The 25783-nt window shown below is 36.1% G+C and overlaps 1 protein-coding gene and 1 long non-coding RNA gene across 3 annotated transcripts in view; one reads left to right on the top strand and one right to left on the bottom strand.

Annotated features, from left to right (window-relative positions):
• LOC132228341 (uncharacterized) overlaps positions 1-25783 on the bottom strand; it is a 75391-nt gene that overhangs the window by 18391 nt on the left and 31217 nt on the right. For both annotated transcript variants that reach the window (XR_009451327.1, XR_009451326.1), the window contains one exon: positions 13285-13430. This is a non-coding gene — a long non-coding RNA (uncharacterized LOC132228341). The remainder of the gene's footprint in view (positions 1-13284; positions 13431-25783) is intronic.
• On the top strand, positions 188-6336 carry KCNRG (potassium channel regulator). Its single transcript, XM_059684568.1, has 2 exons — positions 188-1868; positions 5783-6336. The coding sequence occupies exons 1-2, from the start codon at positions 1288-1290 to the stop codon at positions 6021-6023; spliced, it is 822 nt and encodes a 273-aa protein (XP_059540551.1). The 5' UTR covers positions 188-1287; the 3' UTR covers positions 6024-6336.

The raw sequence follows: 25783 nt of genomic DNA, 5'->3' as shown, positions 1-25783 counted from the left end.
CAACTTTTTTTTTTTTTAAAGGAAACGGGTGGATTGGATTTCCAGATTTTTCTGCCAAGGGTAGATTTTCTTTTTTGCTAAAGTGTAAATCATATGAAGTGCAAATAAAAAGTGGCATTTTCTTGTGATAAGTGTACATTTTTAAGAGGGTGGAGATTTTAGCTTGCCTTTTTCTCCTTAGGTATTATAAATTTATCACTAAAGGGGTTTGGTAATAAACTGCAGAAGTGTTAGGTGGCTGTGCAAATGAAAGCATAGGTTAAAAAAAGTAACATGGTAAAAGCAGGAAATGGGAAAGCCTCCTTTTACTGACAGCTAAGTGTGGGTTGTCCCAAAGTATCCTGGCAACCGTACAACCAAGCAAACCACTTGCTTGAAGAATTTAAGAGTAGTAAGACTTTTGACAATAGAGAAAACAATCTGTCAGCTACTATAAAGTACAAAGTAATCATTAAACATTAATGCTGTCCTATCTGTTCACATGAGGTAAAGATACCCTATCTCCCAAAGAATACTTAATTTCCTTGTTTAGAATTCAAGGAAAACAAGAGTGAGCTTATCTTAGAACTGCTCTCCGGTATAACTTACATCTGTCATAGAACAAGACATTTCTTTGAAAGCCCAGAGTGTCTTTACCCCAGTCCTTTAATTTGGTTGAGAAGAGACAATACAAAGGAAATAGGAAAAAAAAGATGGCAATGCAATTTAAAGTACAGAAGAATCATTGTAGTTATGAGAAGAGTCAAGTTAACCTGCTAGTTGAGGTAATGGCTGTCTCATCCTTAACTGACAATTTGTGATTGAAATTGCTAAAGGGATCATAAGAAATGAGAATGTTTCTCTAAATCTTAACCACCGCCATGAGGATTCAGTGGATAAGCAGTCTGGGGAGGAGGAGGACTTTTCTGCTCCCAGTATTTTTTTTTAAAATAGAGATTTACAGTAGCTTTTCATGGAGAATTTTTTATGGAATACAGGAAAGGGATCTATTTGACACCTATCCTTATATATTGTCAGTTTTTCTTAAACTGTCTAGTTTCTCATCTGTTGCTTTTTTTATTTTGTGTACTGTAAGTTCCCAAGCAACTCAAATTTGCAAACACAACTATGGATACACTATTTGCTTTACAGTAGTTACCTGGAAATCTAGGTCTTTGTTTTTTTGTTATTTTCTCCTCTCTCCACTTAATTATATATAACTAGCAACATTTATGGTTATAGTTTGATTTACAAGTTCTTAAGTTTGTGGCGGAAGGTTTGTAGCCTCTAATCTGAGGCAAGGGAAGAATGAGTGGTCAGAAACTGGTCACTCTGAATGTGGGAGGGAAAATATTCACAACAAGATTTTCTACCATAAAGCAGTTTCCTACCTCTCGGCTAACACGAATGTTAGATGGCAGAGACCAAGAATTCAAGATGGATGGTGGCCAGATTTTTGTCGACAGAGATGGTGTTTTATTTAGTTTCATCTTAGATTTTTTGAGAACTCAACGGCTTATATTACCTACTGATTTTTCAGACTATCTTAGGCTTCAGAGAGAGGCTCTTTTCTATGAACTTGATCCTCTGGTTGATCTCTTAAACCAAGAACTCCTGCTACAGCCAAGACCTGCTCTTGTGCAGGTGTATTTCCTAAGCCGAAACACTCAAGCTTTTTTCAGGGTGTTTGGCTCCTGCAGCAAAACAATTGAGATGTTAACTGGGAGGATTACAGTGTTTATAGAGCAACCTTCAGCACCAACCTGGAGTAGTAACTGCTGCCCTCCTCAGATGACCTTACTTCCACTGCCTCCACAAAGACCTTCTTACCACGACCTCGTTTTCCAGTGTGGCTCGGACAGCGTTACTGATAACCAAACTGGAGTCAGGTATTGTACTTTGAAGCATCTCTCTTCTATATCAGTTCCTGATGTTTCCCCTCAAAACGGAAAGTTTCTCATGCCTACAACTTTTCTTGGAATAAATTATGACTCAGTGTTTTGGGATAGCCAGTAGAGTTGGGCAGAATGACCAGATAATTATTGTCCAAACTGGGGTACTTTTCAGAGTGAAAGAGGGTTTTGTTATTATGTGGGACAATAGGAATAAACCAAGACTGTCCAGGGAAAACTGGGACTGTGATCACTAAAGTTGTAGGAAGAAATAATTTTATAGAAAATGTTCCATTGCTAGTAAATTTGGCTTAGGAATAAAACTTTTTTTTTTAACCCCTAATAATGGCTGGCATATAGTGAAGGCTCAATCGTTTATCCTGATCTCCTCACTTTATCTATGTTTGCTTTTTCAGGCCTTATGATTTGACTACTGATTTTTCTCCATTCTACTTTATTTTTAAACATCATTAAGGCAGATAATCCATGGCAAATCTGGTATCCTTTTACATCTTTGGCACTCTTTGACAACTCAAACTATTGGTATAGGCCGTCAGTATGTTAAGGATAGTTGCTCCTGAGTCAATTACTTTATCCCCCTACTGTTCCTGACTGGACCCTGTGGCTAATTTCCACTCTGCTGTCAGTATCTTTTTCCCCCTTAAAATTATCTTAATATTGTCCCACCATTATTTTTACTAGCTGTGAAAATTGGCTTCGATTTTCAGGAGGAAGAAAAAGTCTCCATATTTTTTTTATGTGTAGTATATATAATAATAAAAGCATAATATGCTAATTAGACCAGATAGCTGGTTGACCTTCCAGACAAAGCTGCAGCAGCAGGGGCTGAGGCAGAGGCGGTTAATGGCAATCAGGCAGGCAGGCAGGCAGGATAGTGGTTAGGAGCCAGTGGTTCCAGATTGCGAGAGGGAAGTTCAAGGGGTCCCAGATTGCAAGAGGGTGTAGGCCGGGCTGAGGGACCACCCCTTCCCCCGCCCCCCCCCCCACCCTGTGCACGAATTTTGTGCATCAGGACTCTAACATAAAATTACTTTTTTGGGACATAATGGTAGGCATATTTGGGGATATTTTCTTAACTTCAGCAGCAGCCATCAGGAATTACCAATGTTTGCCCATCCACAAGACACCCCTCGGTCTTGCAACTGGGGAACACTGAGCAGTATAATTCTTAACTTATTATACTTCATAATTCCTGCCCTTGCAAAGAGATTGAAATGTCATTTTGGGAGAAGAGAGCCAGTTAAATTAATAGGCTGATTGTGAATAAAAGTAAGACCCTCTCATCTCAAATGGTTTTAAGATAACTCCATGCACAACATTCTTTTCGTTGGTGGGGCACTAACATAAATAGAGAGGAAATGACCAGTTTTTTGGTTTTTAAAATATGAGTGATTAAGATCTTTGAGTATCCCTTTTGTAAAAGGGATCCTAAGGAAACCTATGAAAAAATGGTGTTATTGGTTTTAAAAAGAAACATGCAAGGTAAAAAATGATATCCTGGAAATACTTAAATGCTCTTTAAAAACTATGCAGTTGGAGAAAATAATTGTAATCTTGAAAAACAAGATTAGAAACTCAGGTTGGGATATCCTTGCATGTACACAGTATCAAGTGGTTTTCCCCTTGTTATTAAAGTGTTTGTGTTTTAGAAACATTACAAAATTGTTTCATCTTAATATGAGAATGGCATTAAACTTCCAAAATAGATAATTCCCAAAACAGTACCTAGTTTTAAAAGTTGAAAGCTTTTTTTCATCCCCAAATAGTATTCTTTTCAATTGAAGTTCAGAATTTTTTCTATCCCAGAATGTTTGATTTTATTTATTTTTACTTTATAGTGCCGTTTTCAAAGTAGAGACAGATAACCTGAATAAGGTGACATTATTGGGATTTCAGATGACTAGATGAAGCCTCCAGGCTTAAAAGATCCACCTTAGATGACTGCCTAGCTGGCAGTCATTTTTATTTCTTGCTCACTCCCTGGTCTGAATCTGTCCACTCAGTTGTTTTTTGAAGGTGGAAAGTGGAGAATAAGCCTGACTGGCTTCTAGGAGTCTGGTGTGTCATCCAGTTGTTTGGTATGTTCCACTAATGTAATTTACTACTCTAAGTTTTGTTAACCTAACAGGTTGCTCAGTTATTATCTCTCAAGTTCACAGTACTAGAAATACTTGGCTTGCATCTTGCAGATGTGGTAACATTATCAAGCTCAAGTTATGGTCATAGGATTCTAGACCATAGAATCCCAGTAGCCTTTTATTCTATCTCACTTTTCCTTTTTTAAACTGGGTCAAATGGAAAAGTGTAACTGCCTTTTAAGTTTTTAAAATACGTTTTGTTTTCTATTTCTCATTGGTTTCTTCTATCCTTTTCTGGTGCTGTGAAACTGTCATTTCTCAATTTGGCTTCAGAGGGAATTAAGTACTTTGGCTCAGTGATTTCTTGCAAGTGCATTCCACTTTGTTATAACCTATAGTATACTATTTGTATCTTTATTTTGTGAGATGCTCTATAACTGTTTTTCTCATTGAAAAATGTTCCTACGCTATATAATTAAGATCTGGGACTTGCGGGTAGATGGAATGATTTACTAAGGTTAAAAATTTACTATTATCAGACATAATAAACATTTTTTTAAAAATCCTCACCTGAGGATATTTTTTAAATTGCTTTTGCAGAGAGAGTGGAAGGAAGGGAGAGGGAGAGAGAGAGAAATATTGATGTGAAAGACACACATCTATTGGCTGCTTCCCATATGCGTCCCTACCAGGACCTGGGCCGAGGATCGAACCTGCAACCCAGGTACATGCCATTGTCCAGGAATGGAACCTGCGACCCTTCAGTTCGTGGCCTGACACTCTAATCCCTGAGCCACACTGGCCAGTGCAATAAACATTTTTTTGATATGTACTTTGTAGTTTTACAATTCTTACATTTTATTATTGAATTGCTTTCTTCGCCTAGAATGAGCTTTAGAATGTGAACTACAATAAGCCACTCTATTTCAGTCATAATTAAAAGGCTAGGGATGTCCCCAAGGCTCTTTTTATCCCATAAAACTGCAGATAGTTTAGGTTGCAGCCTAGAACTAATTTAAGTTGGCCTCTTCTTCCTATCTCATAAACAAATGGTGGGAGGACACAAAGACATAAAAATATCCTTGATGGTAAATAAAGGAGTAATACAGCTATATCTATTGAATATGTTATATTGACATTATTAAAGCCAACATATAACCAATCTGAAAAGTTCAGATTCATTTTTCTATAATTATTTAGTTTGGTTCTATCAAGTTTCCCAGGAAATAGGCAGAGGCTTTTTGACCCCATGTTTTGCTTTGCAATATTTAGACAGTTATTGAGTAAAACTTGACAATAAATTCTTCTTGATATTTTATATCTGCAAAATTTACCTGGAGAAAATGTGTTTGATAAGAATAAGTCATAAAAGAAAATGTGTAATATCAGTGCTGAAAATGTGTAATATCAGTGCTGGTAAATTAAATCTAGGGGGAAAATTATAAATGTATAATGTTCATTAAAATGACTAAATCAATTAATTAAATTATTTAATTAAAGCAATGTTTAGTAAATGTAATTGTTTGACCAAATTGTTTGCTCCAGAAAATAGTTTCTCAACGAAAATTCATCAGTGCCAGTTACATTCCTAAGTGTAGAATTAAAATAACTTTGGAAATCATAGTAAGATATCTATTTTCAGTACCCTGAAATTACTGATGTGGATTTATAAATGAAGTGTCAAAACAAAATCTGATGAAAATGGGTATGATGCATTTATGAGTGGTTATAAGTCAAATTTATGTGTTTAGTTTTGCTAGTTATTAAAGGGATGCTTTATAATTAAGTGTGTGTGTGTTTTTTTTGTTCTAGGTATGTTTCTATAAAACCTGATAGTCGAAAATTGGCCAATGGAACGAATGTTCTCGGCTTACTCATTGACACTTTATTAATGGAAGGCTTCCATCTGGTTGGTAATAGAACAGTATCCTCTGAAGACAAAACTGAATGCTATAGTTTTGAAAGGATGAAAAGGCCTGAAGCTCTCACCATGAACAAAACTGTGAAACCAGAGGCAGCCATCTTGCCAGGGCAATCTCAGAAAAAGAAATGAGTTTTTTGTTCTTTTTTAGAGTAAAGGGAAATTGCCATTTTCTTGTCTCCTGCCATGCCATCTCTGGGCAACCACACCTCAACAATGCTTAAGCCACTCTAACTGCTTGTTGCTTTCTGAACAACACTGTGCACTTGGTGCTTTGCCACATATTCCTTCTACCTTCAATGCCTCTTTCCATTTCTCTTTTTCATGAACATTTATACAGCTTTCAAGAACGGATTCTGTAATCATGCTGATTGATTTCTAATCCCAGCTTAATCACTTACTAGCTAGATGACTTGGGCAAGTCATTTAACCTATTTGTGCCTCAACTTCTTCTATAGGATATCTGAGAATTAAAGGAGATAATATACTCAACACATTTCCTGGCATATGGTAAGCACTCAGTAACTAATCGTGATGATGATGATGAAGATGGCTCCCTTTCCTCTGTATGGACTTACATGCCATTATAAAAACAAATTTTTCTCACTTGAATATGAGCTTTATCTACTCAATAGTGTTAACATTACTATGTGTAAAGTACTGTGCTAAATATTTAGTGAGAAGAATAATATATTACTAATTAGCATCTACATTTGATCAAAACCTTTATGAATAACTTCGACTAACATTTAAATCAGCGGTTCTCAACCTGTGGGTCGCGAACCCTTTGGCGGTCGAACGACCCTTTCACAGGGGTCGCCTAAGACCATCCTGCATATCAGATATTTACGTTATGATTCATAACAGTAGCAACATTACAGTTATGAAGTAGCAACGAAAATAATTTTATGGTTGGGTCACAACATGAGGAACTGTATTTAAAGGGCCAGAAGGTTGAGAACCACTGATTTAAATACACATATACTTTGACTTAGTGATTCCTCTTGTAGGAATTCTTACATATGTGTCATTTTAAATAGCATAAACATTTAGAAGAAGAATCATTAAGTCAAAGAGCACCAAGTACTTTGTACATAGTAGGATTAAAAAACCATAGAGTGGAAGCAGTTGAGCACCATTTTAAAAAGTACAATTAACTCATTCAAAAACATCTGTTAAACATTTGTTGGACACTATACTAAGTTTTCAGGATTAAAAAAATGAGTAAGAAAGAAATTATTATTCTCAAGGAGATCACATTCAACTGATAATCATCATAACAGCAAAAGATTAGAAATACACTCAAAGTTCATCAATAGGGAATGGGTAAATTATGGTTCATACAATGAAATACTATACAACTCTTAAAAAGAATAGGGCAGCAGTTCATAAACTGATAAGGAAGGATTGTCAAATATTTATAAGGGGAAAATGTGCAGAACAATGTATAATGTTGAAAAAGATATATTTCCACTTTATAGTTTCCATTTGTGAAAAAATATACTCGTTTTCTTATATATCCATGAAATTGTCAGCAAAGATCCAGGTCACCTGTGGAGAGGGAACTGGGTGAGTGGGGTTTAGGCATGGGAGAAAGGCTTTTTTTTTCACCAGACCATGTAAAAGTATTAGCTATTTTAAAAAAAGGAAGAGCCATACCTGAAAGACAATATGCAGAGTAAGGGGGACTCTTGTGGCATATTATGGCCCATTAACTCCCATTGACACAAATTTTACCATCCTTCCTGTGAAACTGCTCCACTTAGTAAAAAAAAAAATGTATTCCAGACATTTCTAGTAATTACTTAAAGATTTGTGTACTAGGTTGTAGGGAAGAAATAATTTTTTAAAAATTTTCCCAACAGCGTCTGAAAAGATTATGTCTATTATAAAAGTGCAAAATACTTTAAGACTAGTAATGTTAAGGTTAGCAACTGAAAAAAATGGCCCAAATAAGAAAAATAGCTTTATGAACCAAGTGTTTTGATTTTGGTGGCATTCTCTTTTCTGCAGAAAAGCCAACTTAGTTGTTTTAGTGCGTCATCTTAGTTTTGGGGATGATGTGTTTGGTCTGGTTCCCTTGCTAGCATCATATTCTAGGGCACAATATTTCTATTCTGTTAAGTTTTTGGCATGTGTATGATTTAACTAGTTGAGTATAGTTGAAATGGTTATATATGTAACACTATTTAATTCTCTATAGTGTTTTGCTAGTAAGATTATTAAAAACTGATAACTGGTTAAAATACTGAAACAAAAAATATTGTAACAGGAAATATTTAAACTGTATTAATAAGTTTGTCATTCACATTTGCAGAAAACTAGTTTGATGAGAAATGTTCTTATTAATGCACTAATAGAAACATATTACCTGTGGAAACATATAATATACATAACATTTATTAATTCATTCAATAAATATTTATTGGCATCTGCTATGTGCCAAATACTATTCTGGACATTGGAGATACTGCAAGGAACAAAACAATGCCCTCCCTTCTGGAGCTTACTATAAATATAACTCATAACATTGACAATGGGTTTAAATTAAAATAATTTGTCTTTTATTAAATAGTGTCTAAAAGTCATGAGTTCACAATGTAGAGATTTTTTAGGAGACAGACTGCTACACTTAAAAAAATGTTCATTATAGAGAAGTAACTTTTAGAGTGGATTGAATTTCTTATTTTAGTAAATATTTTAGAGATATCATATCTGGAGACACATCTGTCAAGATCACTTCAGTAAGCCTCTGGTGTTCACTCCAAAATAGAGTGGGACTCTGTGATTGGGATGTGAAGACATGCAAAAAATTGAGTCTTTTTTAAGAAAGGGAGGCAGGCAAATGTAGTTAGAAGGAAATAGTGATATGTTTAGATGCACCACAGGCAAATTAAAAACTTGCTTGCCTTAGGAAAAAAAAGACTAACATTTTCATACAGGCACCACTTAACTCTTAACTTCTTGAATGAAATGATTTGTCAATTTTCTTTTCAATTATAAGAAAATAATGGCAGAAATTTGTCTTGGCAAACCATGCTGAAAACTTTGTTCATCAAATCATATACACATGCCCTAACCGGTTTGGCTCAGTGGATAGAGCGTCGGCCTGCGGACTCAAGGGTCCCAGGTTCGATTCTGGTCAAGGGCATGTACCTGGGTTGCGGGCATATTCCCAGTAGGGGGGTGTGCTGGAGGCAGCTGATCGATGTCTCTCTCTCATCGATGTTTCTAACTCTCTATCCCTCTCTCTCCCTTCCTCTCTGTAAAAAATCAATAAAATATATTTTTTAAAAAATCATATACACATATCAATCCATCTCATATACACAAGTATGACTCATCACAATGACATGTTAATGTTTGTCAGTCTTAACTGTACCATCAATAGTCGGGCCTCCCTTATTATCCCACTTCTCTTTTGTTTCAGCTTTTTTCCATCACCCAGTTTCATTTCTGATAAGGCACTAAAGATTTTAGCTTATTCTTGAATCTCCTTAATTTACCTTATAAGCAATTGGAAGTTCTCCCTACAGAGATTTTCTGAAAAGAAGCTCTAGTGTTGAATTTTACTCTTGGATTTAATATATGTCATAATTAGAAAGAGTTCAGAATTAATTTGAGCTGCTTTGAAAATATATCTAAAATCAGGAGCCAAAACTAATATAAAATGGTCAAGGGAAAGCAACTTGAGAAATACATGGTTTAGGGAATAATTGCTGTTTCTAATTTGTCTTGTATACTGTTTTCATCTGACAAACTTCAGCTTCGCTTTGTAAGCTTTTGTATTGATTCTCTATCATAAATAATAGAAATGGTCACATCACCAGAGACCTTGCTGGGGGATAATAAATGACTTGGTAAGAGCCCTCTAAATCTCCCATATGCTACTGTTATTTTTCCTGTGTTGGGGAAGTTGATTCTGTAACAGCAAGTTTAGCAATGTAGAGCCACTAAGGAAAATTTTTTTTTTTAATTTAGGAATTTTTATTACCTTTCTGGAGCCAAAGAAGCCATCAAAGAGAATAATGTGACATCAAACTTAGTGTTTTAAACAAAACATAATTACCAGCTTTGCCACAGAACTACACCTAAAGAATTATTTGGCCTTCTAGTGGACCTCCTAGAGAAGAAAAGTTCTGTACAAATTTTGCCAAAAAACTCAGCATCTCATAATTACTAAGCTTAGAAAATGCCTTCGTATTTATCTAAACTATGAGATAGATCCAACCACATGTCTTTAAATGGATAAAAAGCTAACACCTTACATGGGAAATGAGTAATAAGCATGACATAGAACAAAAAAGCAATAACATGCAGCAAAATAAATAAGACTATGTTCCCAAAGCTAAAATGTGCCTAGGACTTGTCTAACCAGAGAGAGCTTTCAGGTAGGCAGCATTCTGCAGCTGCAGATTTCATATCAGTACCTCAAAACTAGAAAACATTACTTTAAAGAGGCTTTTTCCTCTCAGTTGAGTTAAACATACCAAATATTCAGTGTTTCTATATCATGTTATTCTCCATTTTCACACTCTGGTAAGAATTTGGAATATCTCTGGGTTCCCAAGATGGAAGCCAAACAGGATAGGTTTGTCTTAGCCTTCTTGTAAAAAGAGACTCTGAGAAATTCTGGCTGCAATGTCTGAGGTTCCACAAATTCTTTTAAGATGAGGATTGGGACTGCTTTATTTTCCCCACAGTGCTGGACATCCAACAGTCCAAACTGAACTGAACTGAAAAATTCGGAATGCTACATTATCAGTGAACAGGCACTTAGAAAAACAAGAATTATAGTAGATTCAAAGATGGATGAGGATACTTTATGTAAAATGTCTGAAAGGCTTGATTCAAATAAAGACTACAGAGCATTTTTCTATTAGATGTTTTCTTGGGTGATTACAAAATGAGATGAAAATATTGATGTATATAGAAATACTAACGAGTTGAAAGTTACACAAAAGTATACATCTAATCAGTACAACAGCCCACCTAAAACGAATATACATAATTTGCTAATAAAAAATACAATGCTACAAGAGTGCTTAGTAATTTAAAACACATTAAAGGAATATAAGTTCAGAATGAAGGTTACATGACTATGATCGATATTAAATCTTTACTTACCTCCATAATTTAGTTATGAAAAGACAGAAGTCAGCAGATCAGACATGTAAATTAGATGTAACTAGGATAGAAATACAGGGGGGAAAAAAGTTCCCATTTCTGGATAACCTGACTGGAAGTTCACTGAACTTGGATTAATCAAATGGTTCAAGGATAGAAGTAAATTAGTCTAAAGATCCTGGTATATGCCCAGAAGACATATTACTGAGTTTTTTAAAGGTTGTTTGGAAGCACAGATGAACATTTTAGGTTTCCTTACATTTCATTAAAATATTACATAAAAAATCAACTAAAGATGTAGAATAATATGGTATTTCTGTCTAACGACGTGGCTACTTTACAGACAGGTAATCGCTAGGTAAACAGGAATTATACAAAACAATGTTTAGTTTCTAGAAAACCAAAATAATTTGCTTTTAATTAATTAAACAATTTTTAAAATTGTTTTCCCTTTGGTAACTTTTTAAACACCTGCCTACAATTTAAGCAGTACTGAGTTCCTATTTGATTATTTTTGGCTAAGCCTTTTCTTCGGAAGCAAGCCCAATTTAGGGTAAGGAGGAGGAAAAGTTCCAGATCTTTTAGAACCTTCATTTCCTCTTAACATGTTTCTCCATCAAAAACAAGTATTCAAATAAGGAATCTCAATTATCTAAACCATTTTTGGCCAACTCTGGAATTTCTTGTTATACCACCTTTGAAATGCTACAGTTGTACTCTTGAAAAACCTGTCTTCCTGGTTTTCAAATTTCTGTTTATTATTACACTTCTTCAGCCAGAATGCCAGTTCTTTGTGCTGTACTGTTTCTTGAAACTAGAGACCAGCACATTTCCCACAATTCAATTATTTGCCTTTCCATTTGCTAAATTAAAGCCATGTCAATTTTACAAAGTTTTAATTGATTGAATTATTTGGATTTTAAATTCTCAATTTCGTTCCTTCAATCTAATACTGGGAAAGATCTTTGTTTTATTAATGGAAGTAGAGGTTAAGGTTCAAGAATATGAACACATTTTAGTCATTGACCCTCCTAACTGATTTTCTTACAGGCATAATAAGCTTGAGATATGACACTCCAAGAAAAAAATGAAGAATTTTAATTCAATTTTGGAAATGTTTATTTAAGATTACATACTTAGTCAAATAATTTATTTACATAAACATGTGTTTACATATTTAATTTATTATTTTTAAAATATATTTTTATTGATTTCAGAGAGAATGGGAGAGGGAGAGATAGAAACATCAATGATGAGAGAGAATCACTGATCAGCTGCCTCCTGCACACCCACTACTGGGATCAAGCCTGCAACCGGGGCATGGGCCCTTGACCAGATCCAAATCTGGGACCCTTCAGTCCGCAGGCCAATGCTCTATCCACTGAGCCAAACCAGCTCTACATATTTCTTTTTAAAGAAAGGGATCTTGTCCATAACAAAGAGCTTCAGACAGCTTGTCCACCCTTATCAGCTTTATGAGGATACTGACAAATTTACCTCTCCAGAATGACTTTTACATAGAATTCTCATTCTATATATTCACAACCTTTAATCGAAGCATTTCAAATGAGATTCCTGCAGATTGTCTTAAATTCAGTATGACAAAAATGGGACTCAGCATCTTCTCAAACCAGCTTCTCAACAGTCCACTTTCAATGATACCATGATTGTCTAGTACAAAACATTTATTTTTTGACACCACCCTTTTATCCAACTCATTGTGATGTTCTAGACTTTTTCCTTTTGAAATATCTTTTATTCTTTCATCTCCATTCTCATTGCCACTATTCTGTCTGGGATTTCTTCACTCCTAGATTACTAAAATAGACACATGCCATGCTTCCTTACCACTAGACTTTATTTCTTAGAATCCTTTTATATATAGTACTGCCACATTTGATTTCCAAAAATTCCATTACTTTGTCAACTTCCACTGTTATTTCAAGATGCTGGGTTATGCTAACTTTATGCCATATCAAGACTAAAATCCTCTAATTGGTTTTCCAGGCAAAGGTCCAATAACTTAATAATGTAGTTATCCAAATTCATGTAACCTTTTATCTAAGGTTTTAAGACAAAGGTTTCAAGTTATTGCATTGTGTTTTGACTTAAATTCTCACCCACAAACCAGTCCTCTACTTGACAACTCAGTGTATCTTAATTTACAAGCATACAGACCACAAATTACAAAATGAAGACATTTCTTTTCTATCGAGTCAGCAGAGACAATTTTCTAATCCCCCTGTAATTCCCAAAAGATACTTACAGATTTGTGTTGAGGGATATTCTCAGTGGCATTTATTGCCCTTTGCTACAGTGGTCTATTGTCAGAAACTCTGCTCAGAACAGACAATGTCTGTAGCTTCCAATCTCAATCCTTTCTTCATGTGCCTTAGGTGTCAAAATATATGCCTAGAAAACAGGTTATAAAGTAAATTAATATATGGGGAAACTGCTTTGCCATAGGAACCATTATTTAATTGCTGGTTAAATTCCTGACTTTTGACTAACAGTTAAGAATTATTTATACCTAGATTCTGGAAAAACATGTCCTATAGATTTTAGATAAAAGCTTGGGGCACCTAATTTTTTTTTTAAATCACATTATGATAACAATGAAAGCAATTGCTGCATATTTGATCCACAATTTTCTTTGCCTTCTGAGATTTCTTAAACCTTTTTTTGGTGTAATTTAGTCTCTAATAAAATTATCCAAAGTTTCTAAGAAAAGCTCTTCCACTCAATAAGATCGCTCCAGTAAGAAGTCAGAAGCATACCATTTTCTTTATAGACTCACTTTAAAGAACTGCAGCCGAGCGTGGCCAGTGTGGCTCATTGGTTGAGCATCGAACTATGAACCAAGAGGTCACGGTTCTATTCCTGGTCAGGCACATGCCAGGGTTGTGGGCTCTATCCCCAGTAAGGGGCTTGCAGGAAACAGCTGATTGATGATTCTCTCTCATCGACGTTTCTCTCTCTCTCTCTCTTCTCTTCCTCTCTTAAGTCAATAAAAATATATTTATTTTAAAAAGAACTGCAGCTGATACTCAATACATTTGTTTTTTTACTATGGTAATGTTATTTCTTGAAAAGTGTTTTTTAATGTAAGGACTTTTCTTTCTACCTTAGTCAATCTCCTCAGACACACAAATAAAGGCCAACAGAAAACAAACTATATTCAGAAAGCTTTAGGTGATGTTAGATCACTAACAAAGCCTCAAAAAGGAATATTAAAATTTCACCGGTCTTCCAACTATTCATACCCCATCCATAGGTTTCTGACTTTAAAATTTTTTAAAAGGACACTGTAAGGTAGCTAAAACTTGAGGTATGAACGTAAATGCGTAGTATAGAATGAGAAGAACCTCAGTACGTGGTAAAAGGCAGAGAACTCCTAAACTACCAGGAAGTGAGCATTACATTTATCTAGCTGGTACTCTTTTCAGAATATATTTTATCATAAAGCCATTTCTGCTGATTTTCAGCACTCAATTGCCATTTATCAAACACCTGCTATGTTAGGCTGGCAAAGTACATAATAAAACATGATAGTTCCTGCTTATAAGGCAGGATATATTCATTGTTCTAAGGTATAGAAGCACAAAAGAAAAATGATATTTGTGGCTGAAGAGGAAAATGAACTAGGAAAATTTCATGCAGAGAATAGAAAGCCTAAGATTTAGAAAGTTGAAGATGAGGGAAAGGACATTGTAGGAGTAGATAACTTGAGCTAAGGCTTGGATGCAAATTAGAATGGATTGGAAAAGGAATGTTTCTATTTAGCTTAAAAATACTTTGGTATTAATTCACAATTATTCCCATAGTGGTAAAGGTCAATCTTACTAGGGCAAAAAAATATCCTGATAGAATTTTTCTCTGCAACTTTTTCAATATTTCAAACTTGATTTGCTTAGTTAAAAGCCATAGATCCTCTAATGTTCAGGATAAAATTGTCTAATGTAAGCCTAGATTTCCTTCCAATATTTCTTTTTTAAAATCCTCACCTGAGGATATGGTGTTGTGTTTGTGTGTGTGTGTGTGTGTGTGTGTGTGTGTGTGTGTTTCCATTGATTCTAGAGATGGAGAGAGAGAGAGAGAGAGAGAGAGAGAGAGAGAGAGAGAGAGAGAGAGAAAGAAGAAGAAGAAGAAGAAGAAGAAGAAGAAGAAGAAGAAGAAGAAGAAGAAGAAGAAGAAGAAGAAGAAGAAGGGGAGGGGGAGGGGAGGGGAGGGGAGAGGAGGGAAGGGGAGGGGAGGGGAGGGGAGAGGAGAGGAGGGAAGAGGAGGGAAGAGGAGAGGAGGGGAGGGGAGGGGAGAGGAGAGGAGGGGAGGGGAGAGGAGGGGAGGGGAGGGGAGGGGAGGGGAGAGGAGAGGAGGGGAGGGGAGAGGAGGGGAGAGGAAGAGAAACATTGATGTGAGAGAAACATCATTCGGTTGCCTCCCATACACTCCCCAACCAGGGATCGAATCCCAGACCCTTTAGTGCACAAGAGGACGCTTTAACCAACTGAGCCACACTGGTGGGTCTGTAATTCATTCTTTAAGCCCTGCTCATCTTCTACCTTCTCTAAGTCTTCTTTTATGAGTCTAAGTCCTCATTTCCTTGAGCTTCTACGCACTTCAAGTCAGCAAGACAGACTTTATAGTCCACTATTCACTAGTTGTTGTTGTACATAAGTATAATATTCCATCTAGGCCAGGGGTGGGCAATCCCTGGCATGCGTGCCAAACATGGCACGCCAGTAACTTTTGCTGGCATGCAAAACCCTCTCTTATAATCTTCCATTTACAATTTTTTTCTTAATATCGATTTTTTTATTTTTCATATAAATTCAGTGTAGGTGCATCTTAGATAAATAATTTTACATAACAAGTTATCTTAAAGACCATAGACATGGATTGCCAAGAGAGGGGAAGAGCAATTTCTATGCCTCTGCCTTAACTCTCCCTGCCTTTCTAGATCCATCCAGCATTTTGATTTCAGCCATATACGCTTGTGAATCTTTGTTCTCAGTGATGAATTTTGTTAAGTCTCGTAATAGGAGTAGCCTGACAGATGAAAGTAGTAGCTTGTGCACATCTCTGAAGGTCACAAAATATAAACCTGATGTAAAATCTCTGTCATCAGTGATGCAGCAGCAAAAGTCCCACTGATAATATCAAACGGAGTGATAAAGTTTTCTGTCGGACTATCAGTGTATATGTACACATTAAAAAATAAATGTATTTTTCATCATCACATACTGTGTTTTTGTCACTCGAATGAATTTTATTATTTCTTTAAGGTTCTTCACATACGTACACCTTAAGAGATATCAAGTAGGTGTAACATGTTCTCAAAAAATTAGGGTTGGCACGCAGAAGAATTTTGAGTCAGATTTTGCGGTTTTGGCACACACTCACAAAAAGGTTGCCCACCCCTGATCTAGGCTAAAAGTTCTTTGCTGACAGAGATCATTTTTTTTTTTAGACTAAAGTGAAATACTGGACATAGAATAGGCCCTTAATAATAAAAGATTATCTCACTTAAAAATGCAAACAAAAAAATTTTAAGTCATTTAAAGTAGTATTTTATAACTATTTTTGATGAGGTAATATTACATTCACTCTCATTTATAGAATTTTGAACCTCAAATTATCACTTCAGATCTTTACACTATTCAAAAATAGATTTGCAGGAATAAAACTGTCCTACTCTACCACATGTATGTAATATAACCTAAATTTTTTTCTATAATGGCAGTTAAACATATACTTTCCAGAGGTTTCCACATAAATCTACAATATTTTACTTTTCCCTTTGCTTTTATGAGTAATGTCAGTGTACAGGATTATTTGCAAAATAAATATCCAGGGTGGACAAAAGTAGGTTTACAGTTGTGAATATGAAGTTTATTCTTGTATTATTATTTATTAACTAGTGGCCTGGTGCACGAAATTTGTGCAGGCGGGGGGCGGGGTGCCCAGCCTGCACCCTCTCCAATTGGGGACCCCTTGGGGGATGTCTGACTGCCAGTTTAGGCCCTCTCACAATCTGGGACTCCTGGCTTCTAACCACTCACCTGCCTGCCTGCCTGATCGCCACTAACTGCCCTCCCCTGCTGGCCTGATCTTGCCCCCAACTGCCTCTGCCTGCCTGATCACCCCTAACTACCCACCCCTGCCAGCCTGATCTCACCTCCAAGTGCCCTCCCCTGCCGCCCTGGTTGCCCCAACTGCCCTCCCCTGCCGGCATGATCTCTCCCCCAACTGCCTCTGCCTTCCTGATCACCCCTAACTACACCCCCCTGCTGGCCCGATCTTGCTCCCAACTGCCTCGGCCTGCCTGATCACCCCTAACTGCCCTCCCCTGCCAGCCTGATCTCGCCCCCAACTGCCCTCCCCTACTGGCCAGATGGCTCCTAACTGCCTCTGCCTTGGCCCCTACCACCATGGAATTGTCTGGAAGGAAGGTGGACACCAGGAAGATGGCCGGTGGACCCAGTCCAATTAGCATATTACCTTTTTATTAGTATAGATTATACAGGACAGGATTGCTTAAATGGGGGATGGGGCCTTTTTCAGCAGGAGATACTCTTGGCAGACAAAAACACATCATCCCTATATCTGGACTGATAGCCAGCCATATGCACTACACTGCCAAACCGGTCATTAAAAACCCTTAAAACCCCTGTTGCCCTTAAGATCCCTCCTCAGTCCCCACCTTAGGTTCTGCCTTCGAAGTTCACCCAGATTTGGTTCTTATTGGTCGGTTTCTATGCTAGTCAGTGTCTCTGGGCCTATCTCTGGGCCTGATCAAAGAGGCAGGGTTGATAAGCAGCTCCGCGGAGGCCCGGAGAGACATAGGTGCGGCTGTTGGCGAAGCCCGGAAAGAGAGAGGCAACAGCTGATCAACAGATGCTGGAGATCAGACCCTGCCTCTTTCTGAAGGCCTCTCTCGGGCCCTGATCCACAGCCCCCTCGGCAGTCAGTGCTGGGTTGCTGTGCTGGCACCAGCTGCAGTTAGTGCGGGGTCACCACAGCAACCCAGCACTGACTTCTGGTGTTTGGTTGAGCCTTGGTCGTTGTGGACATTACGGACCCTGGCTCTTTATATATATAGATTATATTATTTTCCATACAAACAACTGAAAAACTGCCTTTGCTCCACCCTATATTAAAGGCAAACAACTCGGTTCTAGGATTATAAAATTTGGGACAAGATATCCAAATTCAACCTCTTATTTACTTAAAACTGAAGACTGGAGAGACAGCAACTTGGTCAAGGTCACACAACTAACCCACAGCAGAGCCAATTTTTAAGTATATGATCACACTAACTTCTCTGGGATAGGAACAATGTAAGCTTCTGTTTGCATTGTCATTCCTCTGGAAAAGTAACCAAACATAATATTCACAAATTATAAATTTGTGCATTTTACTGCATTATAACCTTTTGTTCTGCTTCATTTCATGGTCTTCTTAACCAGTGGAAAAGTTTTAACTTTTCTCACATGCTTCTTATCTTAATAAGATGTACAATGATGACACTGAAGAGGTAAGTGTCAGAGGCAAGTACTTCTGAACAAAGTGACTTATTCGATGAATAGCTGTACACACATTGAATGAGATTGACATAATGGAAGTTTCATTTTCTGAGACTTTAAAAATGAGGACAAAATGGTAGAAAATAATTTAGATTCTAATGTCCTGACTCATCAAATTAATCCAATGGACATTTTCACTTCGAATTTATATCACTCGTTTTTCCACATTATTCTTATATGAATTCTTAAATGAACCCTAATTCTAAGTTATTTCTTTAGACATGCCTTTATTAGAAAAATTTCTTTTCCATAGGAGCAAATAACAAAACCAAAAGCATAGTCTAAAAAGATTTAATCTAATCCATTTTACTGTTTCTATGACTCTCATCTTTTCAACTATGATAAATTATATATAAAATATTAAATATTAAAAGTAAACTTTGAAAACAGAGAAGGCTTTAAAATTATAAGATTTGCTAACAAAATTCTAAAAATTCTGACTTACCTTTTAAACCACTATGTTACGTAAATCAGTTTATTAACTCATTCAATATTAACTGAAAGGCATATTAGGTATCTGCCATGTGTCAGATATGTTTTAATTTCAATGTCCTTATATGTATAAGGAAATTGTTACTTGAAATATCAGATACCACAAATTGTAAAATTATATTGTATACAAGTGAGTAAATTAAAATTATGAAAATTTAAAGAGCATGAGCTAATGTAAAAAGATTATCATACTAAGAAAGGAAATGAAACAAGATGAAAAATAAATTTATATTTAAAAAAAAAAAAGGAATTTCCACTCTTCAGACTTCTCCTGGTCTTTTATTCAGGACTAGATTCAAGATCAGACTTTCAGATGATTTCATCATTCTCATGCTTTCTTTCACAGTTCTCTGGATTCATTCATATGAGCAATTACCTATTTAAAGTTAACTATGTGTTGGCACAGTGCCATGTGCTGTATTTTAGAATCTTGATGTCATAATCTTATTCTAAAGCAACAATATCTTAGGCTTTTTTCTTATCTTTAAATGAAGAGGGTAATGAATAGTTAATGGCAGTGAAGTTAATTTTAGAAAACTTCTTAAAAATAAAAAGTATTTTAGAGTAGCAGACATACCAGGTAAATTATCAAAAAATACATTTGTTAACTATAAAACACCCAAATATTTCACTGGAAGGCGGGTCTTGCCTAATTTGGGAGGAATTAACTATGGAGAGCAACAGAGGCCATCATGTGAAATCGACTCAAGAGGCTGCATAAAGCAAGCAGGGTATTAAGGCTAGATTTCAGTTCATTTGGGAATATCTTTGGATAACCCCAAACAAAAGAGCTAGAAGCCAGATAATTTCCCAATGCAGGGCAACACATCCTAACACCATGGATGAAGCAGAAAAATTAGCCATTAAATAATTTTAATACTTAAAAAGTATTTAATTTTTTAAAAAAAAACCCAAATTGAGATGGTTGCAAAACTAACTATTCCTGACCTTCATAGTGCTTTCTCATAACTTCTCAGAAAGAACATCTGGGAATCCATTTCAGTCTGCTAGAGACAATTTTTCTTAAGATTTACATCAGATATGTCAAAATTTCTTGGTAAGAGATAAAATATGCTATAAAATTCCTTAACTAGTATATCATTTCAATGAGAAATAAAGGTCCCAACAAAGAATTATTTCACATATAAAACTTTATATTATCTGGCAAGTACTATTTCATGTTTCTCATTCTTTTTGACCCTTCAATGTAGTTGATATAAGTGATCTATTTAAATAGATTTGACTTGAGCCTGGGAGAATTCCACTGAAAAGTAAGATCTAATTTCTGGCTACCTGATCAGTGAATTGTTTTGAGTAGCCATATCAAAATTGGTACCAATGTATTCTATATTACTGAGTGCTATGTGAGGTCATCAGCTACATTAGTCATCAAATGAGCTGAGTTAAGATAGTCTCTGGGCTCAAACCTATTAGGCTTATTGCCTAATAGTACAACAAATAAGGAAGAAAATAATCACAATATGATGTATCGTAAGTAATAATAAAGCTATTATAAGGGTGATAATACAGAAAAGGGAGTTAATTTTCTATATGTGTATATGGAGGGGGTAGGAGGAGGTTGCCCTTCTGAGTAATACCTGAGAATGTTTATGAAGGTTATACTGCCTGGAACTGCTCTATGAGACAGAATTAGATTAATGATCATTAAGCCTTGCCTGAAGTCCCATTGACAGGAAATATTTTTAAAGTGTATCTCATAGCTTAGAGATAGGTAATCTCCAAAATGTTTATAATTTAGATGTATTATGTAGTTTGTCTGCAGCCTTTTAGTTACAAAAGGTCCATTTTCTTAGATTTTGATGAGCTTCCTGAGAGACAGTGTGCTTAAGCGAGATGACAACATTTGATGCTGTAAATGCCTTAAAAACAATACAATCAAGTACGACCTATAGATTGTGTAGGCTTACTATGGATAGTTGGGCAGGGGCAGTTTTCTCAGGGGATGACTATTACATTAAGAGCTGACTGAATTCACATATCAGCATGTATAGCTATGGGGCACACATACCTAGAGGAGGACCATACACAAACACCCATATCCATTGTTACTGAAACACACTTCTAAAAGCATGTCTTCTTGCAGGGAACAGAAGTAGCATCCTGGAATATTTGAGGAAATAACTTGGGCTTGGTATAGAACTACCAAATACAAACCTATATGTAAGACATTCTTTGGGAGGTATCACTATCATTTTGCATTCTATGGCTTAATATGTTAATTTTGTCCCCGCCCCCCCCCCCATCTCTTGTTGGCTATAAGACAAAGGATATAGATATTACTGAGCATGAGCTCTGCAATCAAACCATCTGAGCTTGAATCCTGACTCCACTTACTAGTTATGACATTAAGCATACTATTTCCCCTTGATTCAGTTTCCTTACCTATTACATGAGGATAATAATGTACCTCCTTCATAAGATGGTTATGAGAATTAAATGGGTTATTAAAATTTCTGGCAAAGGATTACACAATCAATGTGTTAGTTGTTACTTCTATCATTTATAGCAGCATCTAAAGCTTGAGTGGTTTCTATATGCACTTAAAAAAAAATCAACAACCCTATGGTGTTAAGCTGTTTTGATTTGATTGATTTGGGTACTTATCACTAAACTAAGCACTTAAAATAAACAATAACAACTTACTGGCCTATTTCCCAGAGGGGCAAATAAACATTAATACATGTGCCAGGGTTGATGTTCATTATTATATTTACAATTCTCTCATATCAAAAATCTCATATAATTTGGATGAGAAGCACAGTAGTCTGAAAAGTACTTGAGCTGTAAAAACTAAAAAGCCTGCATTAAAAAGGTGTTTTCATAAAAATTATCTTTTCAGCCAAGCCATAGCATTGTCTAATCAAGTCTCAACAATGATTTGGGTTCATGACTGGTAATGATATATAGAATGACTATTTACTGCATATTTGATGCCAGAATCAACTAGATCCACTGCCAATTTCAGAGTGAGATTGATGTTCCTGGGACTACCTCACTTAATAATTAGCTGAGCACCTAGTATGTGCCTAGTAAGATGAGAAAAGCTCCAATTGAAACTGAATTCCCTTATATTAAACTACAGGAGGAGAATTCAGAGAGAGGTATAAGCCCTAGCTATGACTTTTCAGTCTTAATATCCATACATCCTAAAATATAAACATCAAATAATACCCCATTATAACCCATCTCCTCGAATCAAAACAGTATGGTTAAAATTTTTCTGTAGAATCTATTCCTTCCTGTTTATTCAAATTATTCAAACTTATTCTTCTTGGAAGTCTTACGAGGAAAATGAAAACATATGATTAGTTCTATACTGGATTTGTCCAAAAGCCTTTAAAAGGTACCCTCTTGGGCCCTGTCTGGGTAACTCAGCTGGTTAGAGCATTGTCCCAATACACCAAGGTTGTGGGTTTTATTCCCAGTCAGGGCACATACAAGAATCAAACAATGAATGCATAAATATGTGGAACAACAAATTGGTTTCTCTCTCTAAAATAAAAGTAACCCTCCTTGAAAACAAATGACAACTTATAAAAGCCTTTAATATTAAAAAAATGTTCCAACTCTAGTACTTAATGAAAATGTTAACATTTTCATTATTTCATAGTTTCCAGACAAGTGGTACATGCTCCTGAAATTTCTTAAGAATACCTTTTGTAGATACTGTCAGTTCTGTTAAAACAATGGTTATTTTCAGTAAATACTGTCCTAAAACAAAATAAAACATCCAGGAAGTTTCCCTATAATTTCCTTTAGTAAAAAATCACCCTTTGGCCCAGCCAGGCATGGCTCAGTGGTTGAGCATCCACCTATGATTCAGGAGGTCAGGGTTCAATTCCTGGTCAGGTTACATGCCCAGTTTGTGGGTTTGATCCCCAATACAGGGTATGCAGGAGGCAGCCAATTGATAATTCCCTTCATCACTGATGTTTCTCTCTCTTTCTCCCCTCCCCCCCCTTCCTGGAAAAAAAAAATTGTCCTTTGTTAGCACACATTTTAAAGGCAAGACTTTGTTCAGCTGATGTATTTTCATTTCAAATGTCTTTAAATCTTACTCTCCCTCCCCTCTTATTCAGTTACTTTAAAGATTCCTGGTATATCAGTCTAATGCATATATCCAGTTGGTATAAAATACTGAAACTCGATCTACTGTTCTGTCATCCAGTACAATACAGAATAAAGAAGTCTCAAAATTTGTCTTTTCTTTTTCAATCACTCCTTAATATATCTGAACACCTCATTTTTTCAATTCTCTGAATGCCCTCTTAGTTCACATTTACTCTACATGTGGGCCTAACATAAGCCATATATACTAAGTCTTCCAATGAACATGCATTTATTAGCATATAGCAATATTAAATGAATTTCCATGCTAGTTTTTAAATCTGTTGAACTTTTACCTAAACTCCAAATTAAATTATCTAATTTGGCTGTTAAGAAACTAAGACCATCTGGTATTGTTTAAAACAGGAAAGATTATAGTGAAGGTCTTTTTTTTCTTTTTAGAAATTTATTTTCTTAATGTATATCTTATATAATAAAAGCCTAATATGCAAATTGACTGAATGGCAGGGGTGTGAGCAGGGCTCCCCCCCCCCCCCCATCACTCCACCAGTCGTCCCAGATGGAGGCAACCGGCAGCAGTGGTGGGGGCAGGGCCAGTGAGTGGGTGGCACCAGGCTAGCCAAGGCAGGTGCCAGTGGGGGCCCCCCTGATTGTCCCACAGATTGGACTTGATCGCCAGCCAGGCTTAGGGACCCTACCTGTGCATGAAAATCATGCACCAGGTCAGGCCTCTAGTAAGTATTATAAAATCACCACAAATTCTTCCTGAAGAGTAAAAGTATGTAGGAAAAAGAAGTCACCCATTTTCAAAGTTCCAAATTCCTGGAGTTTTAGACATAAACTCATCTAAGAATCACCTATTCAAAATGGTACAATAACTATTATGGACTTATTTGGTCCATAATCCCTATTTGGATATTTTCCTTCCCGCCCCCCCCCCCACCCCAAGGATGCAATACTCATTAAAACGCTGACAAAAATGGCATAACAGGGCCTGACTTGGAATCTGTACCATAGGCCTGTTTTGATGACAAACACCACTGCCCTCAGATTTTTAGACTCCCAAATAATATAGTTTATTTTATTAGCCAAGTTTTCATATTCTAAAAATATGCTTTTATTGATTTTAGGGAGAAAAGAATAGAAACATCAATGAGAGACATTAATTGGCTGCCTCCTGCACCCCTCCCCCCCCACTGGGGATAGAGTCCATAATGAGGGAATTGAGCAGGGACCTCTTGGTTCATGGGTCAACACCCAACCACTGAACCACACTGGCCAGACCAATTTTCAGATTCTAAACCTGCCTTTCCAAATTAAACTCCTAGTTCTTAAGAGTTTTAAATTATAAAACATTAACACGTGAGAAAAAATAGGTTGAGATATACCATTTTTGCTTACATTCTAAATGGGGCACTGTAACAGATAGGTCATACACTCTGAATTCATGTTTGTGTCATGTTTACATTTTTTTAAACCATAGCCACATGTTCAAACTGAAATGTCAATAACTATTCTTAAAGGTTTTTTGATTATCAAATGTAAATTCCACCCTTTCCAAAGAGCTCAGCTTTTTGATAAATTTGGTGTGATGATTGGGGTACAAAAGAAACTCATACTGATCTTAGATTTCTTTCTGAGCAAATCTTGAGTCAGTATTTTCCTTACTCTCCTGTTTAAAAAACCTTCAATGATTTCCCTTGCATCAGAATGCTTCTCACACTATGGGAAGGTACCTGTGGGGATGATAAGCAAGTGTGGCAGAGGAAGCCACAGGATAAAACATCTCATATGCTCAAGTTTACTAAAACATCTTGAGAAATTTTATGTATTTAAATATTATGGAACAAATTCTACAATTCATGGTATTTTTCAGGTATATTTTAGATATATGTAAAGAAAAATTTTCTGGGCCAGAGCCTATCTCAAGAGGGAGATGCTCCCTTTAGTCTCTTATGAATCATGTTAAGAAAAAAAATTTGCTAATCCAACTATGTAACTAGAAGGGAATAAAGCCAAATAGTAGTAGTTGCCATTGGGTGGTAAAACTGTGATTTTTAAATAGAATTTTTGCCCTTTCTGACATTTCTATATGTTCATGTATTACTTTTACCCTAAGAAAACTAAAACAAACTTCATTTTAAACGGAAAAATACTTAATTTTTAGACTTGAAAGTCAGTTTTGTTGTGCTATTAAATACACTAAAGTCAGACTTTCCTTTAGTTTGTTAATATAGTTTCAAAATTAAAATAGATTTATATACTCCGTTTCTTATACTTACCTTTTGAGGTCTGGGGCTGGAAGAGTGGGAAAATGACAGAAAAACCTCTCAACAAATTCAAGAATTCTTTTTGTTGTTGTTAATCCTCACCCAAGGATGTGTTTCCATTGATTTTTAGAGAGTGGGAGGAGAGACACAGAGAGAGAAACATTGATGTGAGAGATACACAGGGATTGGTTGCCAGAGCTTGCAACTAAGTTACATGCCCTTGACTAGAATCGAGCCTAGAACCCTTCAGTCTACAGGTCAAAGCTCTATCCACTTAGCCAAGCCAGCTAGGGCTTCAAGAATTCCTTTTTTAACATTCCTTTGACAACAG

Source organism: Myotis daubentonii, chromosome 2 (assembly GCF_963259705.1).
Source record: "Myotis daubentonii chromosome 2, mMyoDau2.1, whole genome shotgun sequence".
Lineage (NCBI taxonomy): Eukaryota > Metazoa > Chordata > Mammalia > Chiroptera > Vespertilionidae > Myotis > Myotis daubentonii.
Note: the sequence above shows the minus strand (reverse complement) of the source record. Positions and strands in the feature narration are given on the sequence as shown.

Excerpts from the sequence above, each read along its gene's own strand:
- KCNRG (XM_059684568.1), top strand. The coding sequence starts at position 1,288 with ATGAGTGGTCAGAAACTGGTCACTCTGAATGTGGGAGGGAAAATATTC. Across the intron at positions 1,869-5,782 it reads GATAACCAAACTGGAGTCAG|GTATGTTTCTATAAAACCTG; the intron begins GTATTGTACTTT and ends TTTTTGTTCTAG.